Source organism: Camellia sinensis, chromosome 1, assembly GCF_055761805.1.
Source record: "Camellia sinensis isolate YWXY chromosome 1, ASM5576180v1, whole genome shotgun sequence".
Lineage (NCBI taxonomy): Eukaryota > Viridiplantae > Streptophyta > Magnoliopsida > Ericales > Theaceae > Camellia > Camellia sinensis.
In genome coordinates this window covers 158149293-158164990 of record NC_138961.1, presented here as the reverse complement: position 1 = coordinate 158164990, position 15698 = coordinate 158149293, and the positions used below count along the sequence as shown (strand labels likewise).

Here is a 15698-nt window from a genome sequence, read left to right as displayed (position 1 = left end):
CTTGGTTCTGGATTGGAAAGAACCGGAGTCGTGGTCAAGTACTTCTTTAGGTCGGTTAAAGCGGCTTCGCATTCTTCTGTCCACAGAAAGTCTGTGGCTTTTTTCACCAAGTTGAAGAAGGGTCGGCATTTATCTGAGCTTCTGCTGATGAATCTGTTTAGGGCTGCGGCCCTTCCGGTAAGCATCTGAACCTGTTTTGCCGACATCGGACTCTGCAGCTCTAGAATGGCCTTGATTTGGTCTGGGCTGGCCTCAATGCCTTTTCTCGTTACCAGATACCCTAAAAACTTACCTGATCCAACTCCAAACGCGCACTTTGACACGTTGAGTCGTAGCCGATATGTTTTGAGTATATCAAAGACCTCTTTTAGGTCGGCAAGATGACCCTTAGATTCCTTGGTCTTCACGACCATGTCATCGATGTAGACTTCTACCGTTTTACCAATCAGGTGTTTGAACATTTTTGTTACTAACCTTTGGTAAGTTGCTCCTGCGTTTTTTAACCCAAAAGGCATTACCTTGTAACAGTATAGTCCTTTAGAGGTGATGAACGCGGTTTTCTCCTCGTCTGGAGGGTACATGGCAATCTGGTGGTACCCTCTGTATGCATCCAAAAAACTCATCCTTTCATGCCCTGAAGTTGTATCTACTAGCTGGTCAATCTTGGGCAGAGGAAAGCTGTCTTTGGGGCAGGCTTTGTTGAGGCTAGTAAAGTCTACACAAACCCTCAATTTGCCGTTCTTCTTCTTCACCACTACTGTGTTGGATAGCCAAGTTGGGTAGTGAACTTCTCGGATGGCCCTGGCCTCCAGAAGTCTATCTACTTCTTCTTCTACTGCTTCGACGTGCATCAAAGTTGGTCTTTTGGCTCGTTGAATCACAGGTTTTGCTGACCTGTCGACATCCAATCTGTGGCAAGTGACCTCGGGGTCAATTCCAGGCATCTCGTAAGGTGTCCAGGCGAACACCTCAATGTTGGCTCTTAAAAAATCTTCTAGTTCTCTTTCCTCTTCTTCGGCTAAGCCTGAGCCGAGAAGAAAGAAGCGTTCTTCGTCACCCTCCTGGACAAGGATTTTCTTTAGTGTCTCTTCACTTTTTTCGATCGGCTCCTTGCCGACATCTTCTAGGACCTCCATGTCCTCGTCTTCAATCTCTGCCTCTTTTGGCTTTCGAATGCTGCAAGTGGTCTTCATTGCTGCCATGAAGCAAGTTTTTGCCTGTAGTTGATCTCCTCTTACTTCTTCAATCCCATGCTCTGTTGGGAACCGTAGTAGTTGATGCAGTGTTGAGGGAACTGCCCCCATTGCATGCAACCATGGTCTTCCCAAGATGATGTTATATGGTGAGGGTGTGTCAATCACCATGAATTCTGTCTTGAACTTTTTAGTACCAGTTTGTACTTCCACGCTTGCTGCGCCCAATGGCCATGTCGGCGTTCCATTGAAGCCGACCATAGGGTTGCTGGATTGTTCCAAGTCGTCAGGGTGAAGGCCCAGCTCCTTGTAACATCTAACGTACATGATGTCACAAGAGCTGCCTTGATCTATCAGGATGCGTTTCACTTGGCATTCCCCAACCTAGAGGGATACTACCAAGGCATCATTATGCGGATGTTGGACCAACTCTAGGTCGGCTTCAGTGAAAGTTATCATCGGTCCTTGGCATTCTTCAGGCCGAGGTCTTTTGTATCCGACCTGGTTCACGTGCTGCAGGTGTTTTACTTTTTGGTTTCTCCCCGTATGTCGCTTTCGTTCACCTTTGAGTGGATTACATTAACCACCTGTGGTTAGGGGTGCAACTCGGGCGGGTTCGGTCGGGTTGGGGGTCTGCCCAAGCCCGACCCGAATTGTATTTGGCACTGCCCAAGCCCGCCCAAGCCCGACCATGAACCCGAACATTGTTGCCCAAGCCCGGCCCAAGCTTTGTATTTTGAACTTGGGTTGCCCGAATTACCCGAATTGCCCGAGTTCAAAAACCTGTAGGTAGATCTAAGGGTAGACATAAAAGATGCTAATCTAATGGTAGAAAACTAACCAAAAAAAAATAAAAAATAAAAATTAAGACTAACTCTTTTACTTAATAGAAGACTAACCAAAAAAAAATAAATAAATAAAAATTAAGACTAACTCTTTTATTTAATTTATATATATTACATAATTTATTAAATTATATATATATTATATATTATATATTATATAATTTATATAATATATTAAATTGAATTCGGGTTCGGGTTACTCGGGTTGGCCATTGGTTCTGCCCAAGCCCGGTCCGAATTGCAATTCGGGCATCAAAAATCTGCCCAAGCCCGTCCAGATTACAAGATATAGTTGCCCAAGCCCTAAAAAAACTCGGGCTGGGCTCGGGTTGCTCGGGTTGAGCCCGCCCGAGTTGCACCCCTACCTGTGGTCCTCCTGCCTGTGGTTGCTGTGCTGGGAGAGGCGGTGCTACTGGTGCTTGAGGCAATCTCGCATGTTCCTCTCTTGTCCTGGCCTCATCAATAAGGTTCCTTAGATGGCCTTGCCTTACCAAATCTTTTAAGTGTGATTTTAGGGCTCTGCAACCCTGAGTTGGGTGCCCTTCTTCATTGTGGTAAGCACAACGCCTACCAACGTTTCTTCCCATGAATTCCCTTGGTGCTCTTGCTGGAGTTCTGAAATAGGGTTGGTTTCGTATTTGATCCAAGACCTTATGGATAGGGATTCGGAACACCGTCGTCACTGCCTGTTTACCCTTCAATTCTGTTTCTTGTTTGGTTGGTCCGTTGTTACCTCGGCCTCGCTTCGGCGAGCCGTTTCCCTTCTCCTGCTTCATCTCTTTGTTTCCTGACGTATCTTCCTCGGCTCTGGCGTACTTCTCGATTCTTGCCATGAGTTCCTCCATGCTTTTTGGCAATGTTTTTGCCAAAGACTTCCGTAGTGGGCAGTCATCTTTTAGGCCGTTCTTGAAAGACACAACCGCCACTTCTTGGTTGCATTCGGGTATTCGATTGAACACCTCGTAGTACCTCTTCGCGTAGGCCCTAAGGCCTTCTTCCTTGGTGATTCTTAAAGCCATCACGGCGTCGACCCTTAAGGGCTGTAGTTTGTTTGTTACAAACCTGGCCACAAACATATCGGCCAGGCCTTCCCATGTCTTTACGCTTCCCTTTGGTAGTTTATGGAACCAATCAGATGCAATTTCCCTAAAGGATAAGGGAAATACTTTGTAGAGTAACGGCTCGTTCCCACTATATAATGCCATTGAGTTCAGGTACAGTCCAACATGAAAGTTGGGATCTGACTTACCATCATAAATTTGGAACCTTGACATACTGAATCTTTTTGGTGCTTCAAATTTGTCCAGTTCCACCGAGAACGGTGTTCTCGGCTTAACTGGGGATGTCACCTCGACTTCAACATTCTGCTGCCTCCTTTTGAGGTAATCCCTCAAGTCTTCCTTACTCCTACCTGGAGCTCGGCTATCTCTGGACTTCAATCTTTTTGGCACACTACTTTCGGCCTCGTGGTGGGCCCGTTTCAATCTTTCTCCATGGGTTGTGTCAAAGCAGAGTGCCTGCCCTTGAACATGCCGATGTTCTTTGGGCCCTGGATCCTTCATTCGATGTGTCCTTCGGGACTCTTCTTGCCTTGGCTCCTCTTGTCCGTCTTTCCTGGAAGGTCGGGGTGAGTGCCTTCCACTCCTGATGTGCTGAGGGGCTTCAGGGATTGCTTTCCTTCCTCCCTTCTGGATGTTAATTGCCGGCATCGGCGTATCTTGCAGCTGGTATGGTGGCTATATAACATTGTTTTGCATCAGGAAGTTGACCACTGACTGTAGGTCTGCCAACTTGTTTGCCAAGTCTTTTACTTCCTCATCTCTCCGTAGGCACCTATCCCTCTATACCTGAAGGTTATCTCCGTTATAATACTTGCTTTGGTCTGTTCGCTTCGAAGTACCGCCCTCCTGGCCGACGTCTTTCTCTCTGTGACCCTGGTCATGATTTTCTGTACTGTGGTTATCTTCTTCAACGTCAAGATCGATTGGTCTGCCACTCCTAGCAGGAGTGTCGCCCCCAATGTTTTCCCTCTGTCTATCACTGGCCATCTATTCTTCTAAGATTCCCACAGACGGCACCAAATTGTGTGGGTAAAAATTTGACCACACTGCCCGCTTAGTAATCAACTGGAGAGCACTGGCAGAATAGATGGCTTCAGCTAACCTGTAACAGAAAAAAAAGGCTCCGGCGGTGGTTCTTCTACCCGGGGGCACTCCAACGATCAAGTCAATATTTCTCTCAAAGATAATCAAGTGCTAAACTTAATGCTCAAAACATAAATTGCGTACCTTAGACCCACGGGGGTGCCTCTCTTTTATAGTTTACTCAATCCAAGTCCCACTAGAAGCATGACTTCTATGAACTCCAATTCAGTGCTTACTTTGGATTCCTCAAGAGATAAACATAAACTCCCTAAGAGCTTTATCCTTATCTTGACTAAGTCTCCTCTTTGTCCTAGGACTCTTGTCCCTTATCCGCTTATCTCGGATTCCGATATCTTCGGAGGTAACCTCGGCAACTCCGAGATTACCTCGGCGTAACTACAACGATACGTGGCACCTCGGCTGACACGTCGGTGTCACCATGCTACGTGTTGGTACTCAGAAAATATATCCCCACAATAATGAAAAAGTTATGATTATCATATCGAATTAATTTTTTTTACTTGATATGCATATAATGTCTTACAAAATGAACAATTCGAATTATCAAAATGCAATCTGTAATGAGCCTCACATACCCTTAAATTCTTTCAAATTCAAATCTAATCTTGAGAAAAGTACACTCACATCCAAAGAAACAAAATATAGTATATTTCTTTAACCAAACCAGACACTTGATTATAAATAATTTTGAGTCACCACATTTGATGTTGTCATTTTGTTGATTTTTTCTACTTTCGAAGGTTAAAAATGTAATTTGAGATTATCAATAAGGATCAATAAGTTCTTAGAGAAATAATAAATGCCAACCAATTAATCAGACAATTGCTTCGAAATTCTTTTAGTCTTAATAAAGAGGATTTTTACTAGTGACTTATTTTTAGGAGAAAATTTAGAAGAACTAATCTCAATAGTAAAAGAAGGAGGGAGAGAACAGTGTCAAAAAATAAATTTCATTAAGTAAACAAGCGTTTACAATTGTACCTTCGCACTTTCATAACTCCGAAAGGGGATTACAGCAATAAACAGACTAACTTAGAACTACTCTTAAGAAATTGAAATTCAATGCAGAAAAGTAATGGACTAGAAGGTAAAGAACTGGAAAGTAAATAATCGGAAAGTAAAGAACCGAAAAATGTAAGGTAAAATAGACTGATTTTTTGGATCTGGTTCTGGGTCCTCTCACTCCTCTATTTATATGCTCTGTTGACAACCATTGAAGTAACTGGAAACTGTGGAAGTAACCTCCACAAACATCAAATATGGCTCCAAGCAGTTTGCCTCTACTAAGTCACTTCTTGCAGTTGGATTTCCCTCCTTAATTTGAATTTAAACATCCAAGAACTATTTAGCCATGTCACCTTGCTTCTTTCGATTATTTCAGTACTTCGTAGATCCTTTACTATTGATATAACTTGTCACATGTCCTTCGATGATTGGAAATCCTTGCTAATTCTCCAAATTACCCTTGATGGATCAAGTATTAGGTTGTGATTGGTTAATACAAAATATATGGCCAACACCTTTATACAACTAATATGTCCATCTTATTTTAATTTGGAATATCTCAAAAGTTTAGTCTTATTTAAAAAAACAAAGAAAAAATTGTTTAATTTTTAAAGCTCTCTCTCATAAAGTGGTTATAAATATGTTAAAAGCTAAAAAACAAAAAGACATTCTTGAAATAAATATTTTAAAGTTTGAATTTAAATATAATAATTGTTTGTCACCTAAAACAGTTAAAAATTTCAAAAGATTAACAAAATGGGACGAATGGAGTACTAATTATATTATTGAATCTTTTTTTTTTTTTTGTCAAAAAAAAAAAAAGAGCACCGACTAATAATATTATTATGTGAGACTGATGTAACATATGTGACCTAATAGATTTTGCATGTTTGCTTGGAAAGTAATTTTTTTGACTAAAATATGAAACATATAAAATAAAAAAAATTAAATTGATGACTTTTTGACTTTCTACTAAAAAAAACATACAAAAAGTAAATAGAATAAAAAACAATATTTAATATTTTGACCTGACTTTTTAACTTTTTTTTTTTTTTTAAATAATTTTTCAACTACATTATCTATTGCCAAAGGAAACTACAATAACTAAATATAATCACCTTACCAAAAAAAAAATGAAGAAGGGACACATGTACATGTAATGAGATTATAAAAAGTTCAAGAAATTAGAGCAAAAAGGACACAACAAACACGGCGCATATAACGCATACCCAATTTTTTTTCGTGATGAGCAGTTTAAAATGCATGTGAATCAAATCATATCAAATTGACTTTTATGTTCATTGGGCCCTCCCAAATTCCCGCCTCTAACTTCGCATCACATTTCTTCCCCTATAAATACCTCTTCAAATTCCATTCTCATTCACTCATTGTGTGCTTTGTCAATTAATTATTAGATCTAGCTTAATTTACTGATCAGTGAGTATATTTATTCACACAAAGAGAGACAGACAGATAGAGAGTGAGAGAGAGAGAGAGATGGCAAGACATCAGTACAACACTCTCTTCATGCTTGTTTCGCTGCTTCTTCTTTTGATTACATTCTCCAATGTGGCTGAGGTAATAATATTTTAATTGTACAACTTCAAATCCTATATAAAAGAAAAGCTCTTCTTATTTCGTGTACATGGTCTGACTGATCTTTTTTCTTTGTTGTTTTTATTGTTCCAACAGGGCTATAATAGACTCCGTCCAGCAGGTACATTCATTTCGGACCTATGCGATGTGTATGCATATTAATACATCTGTTCTTTACGCTATCTTTTCGGTCCTCGTTTCCTCCGATCCAAAATCTGAACTAAAAAGTATTATCAGAGTTTGTGAGATCTACCACAAGTCTCATTTGATAATCTGAATTACTCATTTTATAAGATCCCTCGTGTCTGTCATTTACATACAAAATTAAGTTAATTCAATAATTTCAATCTATTACATTTATGGTGTGTTTGGTTGGAAAATTTGATAGATTATACGGATTTATAACATTTTCCTTACATTTATGTTAAATAAAAAATAAAAGATGCCAAGTGAAAAACTTTCATTAGATTCAAAATTACAAAATTATTCCTTAACAATTTTGGAATTTAAAAATAAATTACACAATTTTCATTTTGATTCTCACAACAAAGTGATTTGTTGACTTGAACCCCACTGAATTGTTATGAAAATTTTAATACTCGGATCGGATCCTAATTATAATAAAGGATGTAATGCAATTGATAAATCAAGTTCAATTAATGACAAAAATGGAGGTTAAGTTTTCATGCCTAAAGTATTATATAAACTGCACAGATTGCAAGCCAAGATGCACATACAGGTGCTCGGCGACATCGCACAAGAAGCCGTGCATGTTCTTCTGCCTCAAGTGCTGCTCCAAATGCCTGTGTGTGCCGCCGGGGACTTATGGCAACAAACAAACATGCCCTTGCTACAACAACTGGAAGACCAAACAAGGCGGTCCCAAATGCCCTTAAATATCTGTATTTACTCTAGATTTATTATTATTATTATTTTAATTTTAATTTTTTAGCCTATGTCAGTCTCTCTATATGTTTCTTCTTGTTACTTAGATAAAAAATTTTAATATCGTTAGTATGAATTTTGGCCATGGGCATTTTGGCTTAATGGTAGCAATTTCATTTCTGCCAAGGTTGTATTCACTTTTGCTTTCATTCAAAATTATAGTATTGAAAATCTTGCAAGTTTCCTATGGAATGTTTTGGTATATATGTATTTCTTAAATGCAAATTTATTCAATGTAGTATTTTCCACAAACACTGCACAAATTAATAATGACTTTGAATAAATCATTGAAGGATATGTAGTGAGACCAAAGTAAATTGCAAGGGAAAAAAATTTGAAGCGTTTTTTTTTAAGATAGTTTTAACTAAAAGTTATGACGACTTGTATATTATTTACAATAAAAATAAATTTATTGAAGTCTTTTTCATTTGAGCAATGTTATACATAATTTTATTTTTCATATTTTATTTTGTTTTTTTTTTCATTCTTAGACATAGGGTTCACATTCATAAATGTAATATGGGACCTACTCACTTATATCTTAGAGTAAAAAAAACATATAATAAGATATAAGATTATATATAGCATTTTACATAGAATGTGAGAAAGATTGATTGGCCAAATTTAAAAATTGAAAATTTTTTGAGACCCTAATAAAATCTCCCATAATTTTATCCACGATGATATAAAATGATGAGTGTTAACTTTTAATTTGTTTTGTGATGAAGCTCCATTTATCATTTACTAAAGCAACCATAATAGTTGGTAATTAATGTGGGCTTCACCCCATTTATTGCTTAGCAAGTTAGAAAACTGGCCCTATATTAGGTTTGGCTTCTTTTAAATTGATTATTTCAATTTGAGAGAGTATTGGATTTAATAAGTTTATTTTGAGACCGATTTCGTCATTCACTTTGTAGAATATGTTGAGTAGAATATTCATGTAAAAAATCAAGATGATCGAATATCAATAGTTATATATTTGGATCGAATTTGTATTACAAAAAATGAATGACTATTTTTAAAATTATATTTTTTATCTATTTTTGTAAAACAAATATGATTCAAACATATAATTATCGATGTCCAATCAACTTAATTTTTTGCATGAATATTCTATTAAACGAATCCTAAAAAGTGAACGATTTGAATAACCGAAATCGATCTCAAAATTGGGTCTACTAAGTCTAAACGCTCATACTGAGATAACAATTTAAGAGAAATCAAATCTATATTTTTACACACACAAAATTTGTTACAACCATCACATTTTAAAATGAACTAGAGTCTTAAATATGTATTTATTAATTAGCACTTACAGATCAATAGAAAAAATTTAGGACTAATTGGAGTACTTATTTGTGAGATGGGAATTATTGGTAAATATCCCTAAATTATTTTCATTATATAACTATAATTATTTAATAATTCTAAAATAGTTATGTAATTTATTATTATTTTAAATTAGGAAAAAAATATTACAATTATTGATGGGATTTTTTTCACAATTATTGAATGATATAATGGAAATTTGCCATTGAAGAGAATCTCAATCTGAAAAGTGGGTGACCAAAGCATTACTCTTTTATTTAATTACGATTGTGTCAAGTAGCATCACAAATATTTTCTTTCCTTTGAGAGACAAAAAGTGTTCCATAGCATAACTCTAATGATATGTTTGGATCTTATATTTACTACAAGAAAATATGGGGAAAATAATAAATAAATAAGGAGAAAAGATAAATTACACTAACTTCTAAGATTTGGAAAAAAATAAAAATAAAGTAAGCCCTACAAAATTAGCATAATTATACTGATTTTTTTTATTGAGAAAAAATATGTGAAATTTTTTAAAATAAATTGTGAATATCATTGTTTCCAGTTATATTGGCGCATTCCTCAGCAAGCACTTCTGTCTCTTGAATCAGCTGAGGTGGTAGCATTTTGGGCTCGTTTAGGAACTCGGATATTTTAATTAACTTTTTGACTATTTTAACTTAACTAAAAAGTTGTATTTAGAATGATATATTTGTGCATGTCACTCTATACTTTAAGCAAAATGCTATTATTTTGATAGTTTGAGCGGTAAACTTGTAAAACTCATTGAACTGATTATTTTTATCAAAAATTAAGTTGATATGATATCAAAAGTTATTTGATTAGATTATATTTGTTTGAAAATTAATTAAAGGACAGTATGATTTTGAAAATAGTTTGTCTATTTTTTTCCAAATAAATGAGTTTCGATTAATTTAATTTTTAGCATGAATAATCTGCTTCAAAACTTTTACAAAATAAATAGTTAAATCATCAAGATGCGAACAATGGTGGGCCCTATATAGCAAATCGGACGGTCTAGTTGCTTCCCCTTCTTGGGGAGAACTTGGCCATTTTTGTTATGAAAAATAATATGTATGCCTAATTTTCTATCTAATAATTTACATATTACACTAAACCAGGTTCCTCTAACATTCGCCTTTTGTTATTGGGAAAGTTTAGGTGGGATTTAAATTTTTTTTATTTTATCTTTAGTATACTTTCTTTTTTTTTTTCTTCAATTTTTTGTTTTTACTTTTATATCCTTCTAAATTAGAAAGACCTACAAAGTTTTTTTTAAAATATCAAAAAACAATTTTTTTTTAAGTACGAAATACAAAAAAGATAAAATTGAATAACAAATGCGCCTATCATTTTTTATACTTTGATTCTCTTCATTACATGTATGTCATGTAAAATTTCCATTGCACACCGTGTGTGTGTTTCTAACACAGAATGGATCCTGTTCACATGTATGTATTTTTTTGAGGTTCATGCTAAAATAATGGGTCTTGCATTTGTAATAAGTGCAGTTAACTTTATTGAAATGGGTTAAAGAACTAAAAAATTATTATTTATTTTTATAATTTTTAATACTAATTATAATATTTACATAACTTTTTTAATGGCTATTTTAACCTTAACTATTTGTTACAAGATTAATACATATATATTACTTTGTGATTTTTTTTTTTTTTTTTACACTTCAATGAAATCAATGTTTGATTTTTTTATTTTATTTTTAGAACACAGGATATATAATGTGTTTTAAATTATAACTCATGCTAGGCATAATATTAAAATAGAAATATTTCAAATAATAATTATTTTTTCTAAAAAATAAGTCAACATAATTGATTCATCATTAAAAAACAAGGGCAAAAATAAAATGATACATCATTTTTCATCCAAAATTAATAAGCATGTCCTTTTAAAATTAGATGAGGAGTCAAGTTATAAGGTGGCGTTCGCTTTTTATTTTCATTTTATTAGATTAAATGGAAAGTCAAGTTAAGTTATTTTAGTCATTTACAATATTATTGACATATTTTAATGACATCATTTGTAACATTCAATGTTATTACTAAAATTTTATTCAACAATGATAGGGATACTTACGTACTAACAATCTTACTAACACATTCACAAGTTTTAATAAGATCAACCATCACTTGGTATGAAACCCACATCAACTTGTGAGTGTGTTAATAAGATTGTTAGTAAGATTATTAGTATCCCTAGCATTTTTCAATTTTATTAGTAAGACTCATTAAATAATAACATTAATTATCATTTATTGCATCTTATCAAGTGTCCCTCCGCATTTGTCAACATTAGTCTTTCTTTTCTTTTCTTTTTTTGTAATAAGCTAAAATCAAACAAAGTCGCCACTCGTTTGGAAAGTTGGGTTCAGTGGGTTGGAGTTAAAATAGTTACAAAAAGATAAAATAGATTTTTTAGTTTCAAGTTAAAAAATATCACATTCAAACCATAATCATTTTATTTTTTCTTTCACAAAAGTTAAAAAAGTTAAAAAACACATCCCAAACAAGACTTTTAGCCCGAAACGAAAATAGTTAAAAAGTCAAAAAGTCAACCCCACATCCCAAATGAAAAATAGGAAAATTCCATGGATAACAAGAAGAGGGCACTTACTCTAATATGATGGCTTAAGTCCAATTTAATGCCTTTATGTTATGTTTAAATTTTAAATTTGAAAAAGAATTTATGAAGTGAATATAAATAAAATAAAATAAAAACAAGGAGAAATTAGTAATTGACGTAGAGATTATTATTATTATTATTTCATTCACAAATCTGTTCCAAAAATTTAAGATGTGAACACACTTTTAAAAGATCATTTCAGTGCTCATTTGAGGCTAAGAATGTGTGCCTTTGGCCCATCAAAGAAGCATTAGAGAGATATTGAATTGTTTCTCTCAACCTAAACAGACATTGTAATCAAAGCAAGCAGCTGGAGGAGAAGTAGATCGTGAAGCTGTTGATGATGTTACAGTGACAGATTAAAAAATTGAATGTGACTTGTATCCAGTCCATAATCATACTAGATCATACTGATGTGCCTGTAGGCCTATTACAAAATCCGTATCGATGATCTGAATCGTTAATGTATAGGGTCCGTTGAGTATTTATACTTGTAAAAAATCACATTGATTGAATATTGATAGCTACCTGATCAGATCACATTTCTGTCAGCGTTCAATATGATTTTGAAAAAAATAAAATTTAACAGAAATGTTATCTGATCAAAGTAGTAATCGATATCTGATCAACGTGATTTTTATAAGAATAAAGTACTCGGCGAGTTTTACACATTGAATTGTTCGAATTATCAATGTGGGCTCGTGGTCAGTCCATGGAGACCCAACAGTACAGTCCAATCTGAAACTGGATAGGAGACAGGCCTGTTGGAAATGGTTTGGAGAAAAAATAGATTTTTTCCTAAACTTTGATCTAATTTTAAAGTGGGACCCATATGCCAAAGTTGATGGGTCTATGTGGCAACGCGTTCTTTGTCGCGTGATGATTCACGCTGTATATTTGGTTGCTCAAAAGCATTATTAGATGAATGAGAAGTCAATGCCAAAGTGAGCTTCGTGGAAATGGTGTTTTGGTGAGGTTTCCATAAGGGAGTAAGAAACTCTTGTTCCACATTGCTTGGGTGGACAAACATGGTATGGATTTATAAGTCTTGAGTTTGCATCTTGGGAAGGGCCTCAAGGGGCACCCAAGTTTTGTGGAGGAAAAAGTTATGGGTAAAGTGGGCGACCCATTGGACCCAAAAACTACCACATGCGAGCACGCGCTGCTGCCCGCCCGGACAGGGCCTGGGCGCGGGTGCAAGGTGTGAGGTTGGGTTGGGCCTGTGTAGTCCAGCCCAGTGCAATATTTGAATGTTATTTTTTCTAAATTAAATTCTGAAATGACCCCAACATTTTTGAATGTTGGCAGTTTGGTCCAATGCATTTTTCCAGCTTTTCCCTCCAATTCGAACAGGTTCCATGCCTGTTCAATTCTGTCCCAAACAGCCACCAATGCTTCTATAAATAGATAGTTCTCCATTTGTTCATTCATTCAATTTTCGTCCTTCTTTTTGTCTACATATTTTCTACATTTATGTTTGTAAAAGAGAGTGAGAGGGTAATTTGTAAGCAAATTGGGCCGAGCTAGGAAAGTCTTCTTTGGAAGTTAGGCAGCGCAATGGGCTGAGATAAGGGCTGGTGTAGCTCGGTCTTAGGCCAAGAAGGCATCTCATATTACAGATTTGGGCCAAACTATGGGCCGAGGTATTTGGGCTTAACAAGTTGGACCTCATCCTTGTTAGTTCGATCGGAAACTGCTGCAGTTAGCTCGGTCTAAACAGACAAAACTGAGGTATCAGTGGGGGGAGAACCGAGCTAAAGGATAGCTCTGCAGGGCGTCATCTCAGAGTCAAGACTGATAGTTGCGCTTAAAGTATCACCGAGCTGAAATAAACTGGTTGACCGCAATGTCAGCCGAGGTAAAGATGTTAGCCGAGGTAAAGGAGGTAACGTCAATGGCGAGGGCCGAGCTGTGTATAGCTCGACAGGGTGGCATTCGATAGATTAGCTTTCGATCACACGGTCCGAATGGCAGGGGACCGAGATAAGGCAGTTCAGTCAGAAATGTATAACCGAGGTAAAGGGTTCAGCCATCTCACTTGGCTTGTAGTGATGAGACTCTTAGTAGGACTCTGCTAAGGAGAGTTAGAGTCCTACTGGGATTGTGTAAACCATCTCACTTGGTTGGTAGTGAGTAGGAGTGTGACTCCTAGGAGGACTCTGCTAAGGAGAGTTAGAGTCCTACTGGGATTGTGCAAAACCATCTCACTTGATTGGTAGTGAGTAGGGTGTGTGATTTCCAAGAGGACTCTCATAAGAAGAGTTAGAATCCTACTAAGAATGTGTCAAGCAAAGTCTATAAAAGCTCATGACCAGACCTATGGACAGGTATCTCAATTCTTACTCTAGAATACACAGAGCTTATTGTCTATTGTCTAGTTGCTGACTTAGGCGTCGGAGGGGTTTCCGGCACACACCCACCGGTTAGCTCACGTTTGTATTTTCAGGTGGCAAAGCAACATAGTTTGGAGGATTACAAACTTGATCAACAGGATCATACAAGAAGAATTATTTCGTGCTCGTACAATTGGCGCCATCTGTGGGAATTTCACAAAGAGCAAAACCTCTTGATCAAGTTTTCCTCTCTAGTTGAAAGCAATAGCGCACAATAAAGACTTGCCACAATCTGCTATTGATGGGCAAACACCGGAAGGGGGTGGGCGGAGAGAAGCAAGAGAAAGATAGGGCTCAAGTCCACACCGCTCTCAAATCCCTGATAGACAAAGGCGAAAGGTGGATCCTCAGGTTCTCGAAGATCGCGTAAAGGAGCAAGATAAAGTGATAAGAAGAATGGTGATTGACATAGAGTCTATGAAGAGCCAGATAAAAGGCAAAGGGAAGAAAAAAGGAGTCGGAGACAGAGAAGCAGGATTCGAAGCAGAGAAAGTTGAAGAAGACGAAAACAGAGAAGGAAGATTCGAAGAAAAAGAAGAGCAGTGAAGAAGAAAGACGAGTTAAAAGACGGACTTCTCAAGATGATGATGATGGTTCTGAGTCGGAGGAAAAACAATTGCGTGACCAAAGAGAGGGATGCAGCAGCAACAAGGAAGCTAGCTGAGCCAAAATTAACACAGAGGCAGGAAGAAGAAGCTGTTCAGAGATCTAATGCTTTGGAGGAAGATGGCATTGGAGCTATAAGGAAAGTTTCAAGGCAAGAGTATTTGAAGAAACTGAAGGAGCTCAGAGGTTATATAGAAGACGAGCAGTATCTATTTGATGGTGTAAAATTGACTGAAGCAGAATATCGTGAACTGAGTTGAGGGATTCAATGACAATGACGTTGCCCCTTACTATGGAAGCCCTGATGGAGAGAGTGCACCAACACATCAGGGTAGAGGAAGATAGGGTGCGCACCAAGGCAGAGTCTGGCACAACAGCGATGTCGGACAAAACACTTTCAGCAAAAGATAACACAGTTGACAAATAGGACCGACCGCGCAAAAATCTTTGCCCAACTAGGGGCGAAGTGGGTTGGCAGGTTTGACCAACTCTTTCTGAAAAGTCTTTGCCTGACTGGAGGGCAACAGAAGAAGTTGGTTGGAATAAACCAACACCCCTCCTAAGCCCAGGATAAGGATCCAGGCTGCAGGACGTTTGGTCGGAATAACCAAATACTTTACTCTAGGTTGGCAAGAATAACCAACTTAGAGGTTGGCTGGAAAAACCAACACCCCTTCTAAGCCCAGGATAAGGATGCAGGCTGCAGGACGTTTGGCTGGAAAAACCAAACACTTTACTCTAGGTTGGCAGGAATAACCAACTTAGAGGTTGGCTGGAAAAACCAACACCCCTCCTAAGCCCAGGATAAGGATTCAGGCTGTAGGACGTTTGGTCGAAATAACCAAACATTTTACTCTAGGTTGGCAGGAATAACCAACTTAGAGGTTGGTTAGAAAAACCAACACCCCTCCTAAGTCCAGGATAAGGATCCAGGCTGCAGGACGTTTGGCTGGAAAAACCAAACACTTC

At 37.0% G+C, this 15698-nt stretch overlaps 1 protein-coding gene across 1 annotated transcript; it reads left to right on the top strand.

Moving 5' to 3' along the window:
* The first annotated feature begins 6590 nt into the window (after nucleotides 1-6590).
* On the top strand, nucleotides 6591-7936 carry LOC114259482 (protein RSI-1). The gene is made up of 3 exons (XM_028199497.2): nucleotides 6591-6786; nucleotides 6901-6925; nucleotides 7519-7936. The coding sequence occupies exons 1-3, from the start codon at nucleotides 6706-6708 to the stop codon at nucleotides 7698-7700; spliced, it is 288 nt and encodes a 95-aa protein (XP_028055298.1). The 5' UTR covers nucleotides 6591-6705; the 3' UTR covers nucleotides 7701-7936.
* The last annotated feature ends 7762 nt before the right edge of the window (nucleotides 7937-15698 follow it).

What these genes read in the sequence shown, in the direction of transcription:
- LOC114259482 (XM_028199497.2), top strand. Translation starts at nt 6,706, where the DNA reads ATGGCAAGACATCAGTACAACACTCTCTTCATGCTTGTTTCGCTGCTT. An exon ending in CATTCTCCAATGTGGCTGAG is followed by an intron (nt 6,787 to 6,900) that starts GTAATAATATTT and finishes TTGTTCCAACAG; the next exon opens with GGCTATAATAGACTCCGTCC. An exon ending in TAATAGACTCCGTCCAGCAG is followed by an intron (nt 6,926 to 7,518) that starts GTACATTCATTT and finishes TAAACTGCACAG; the next exon opens with ATTGCAAGCCAAGATGCACA.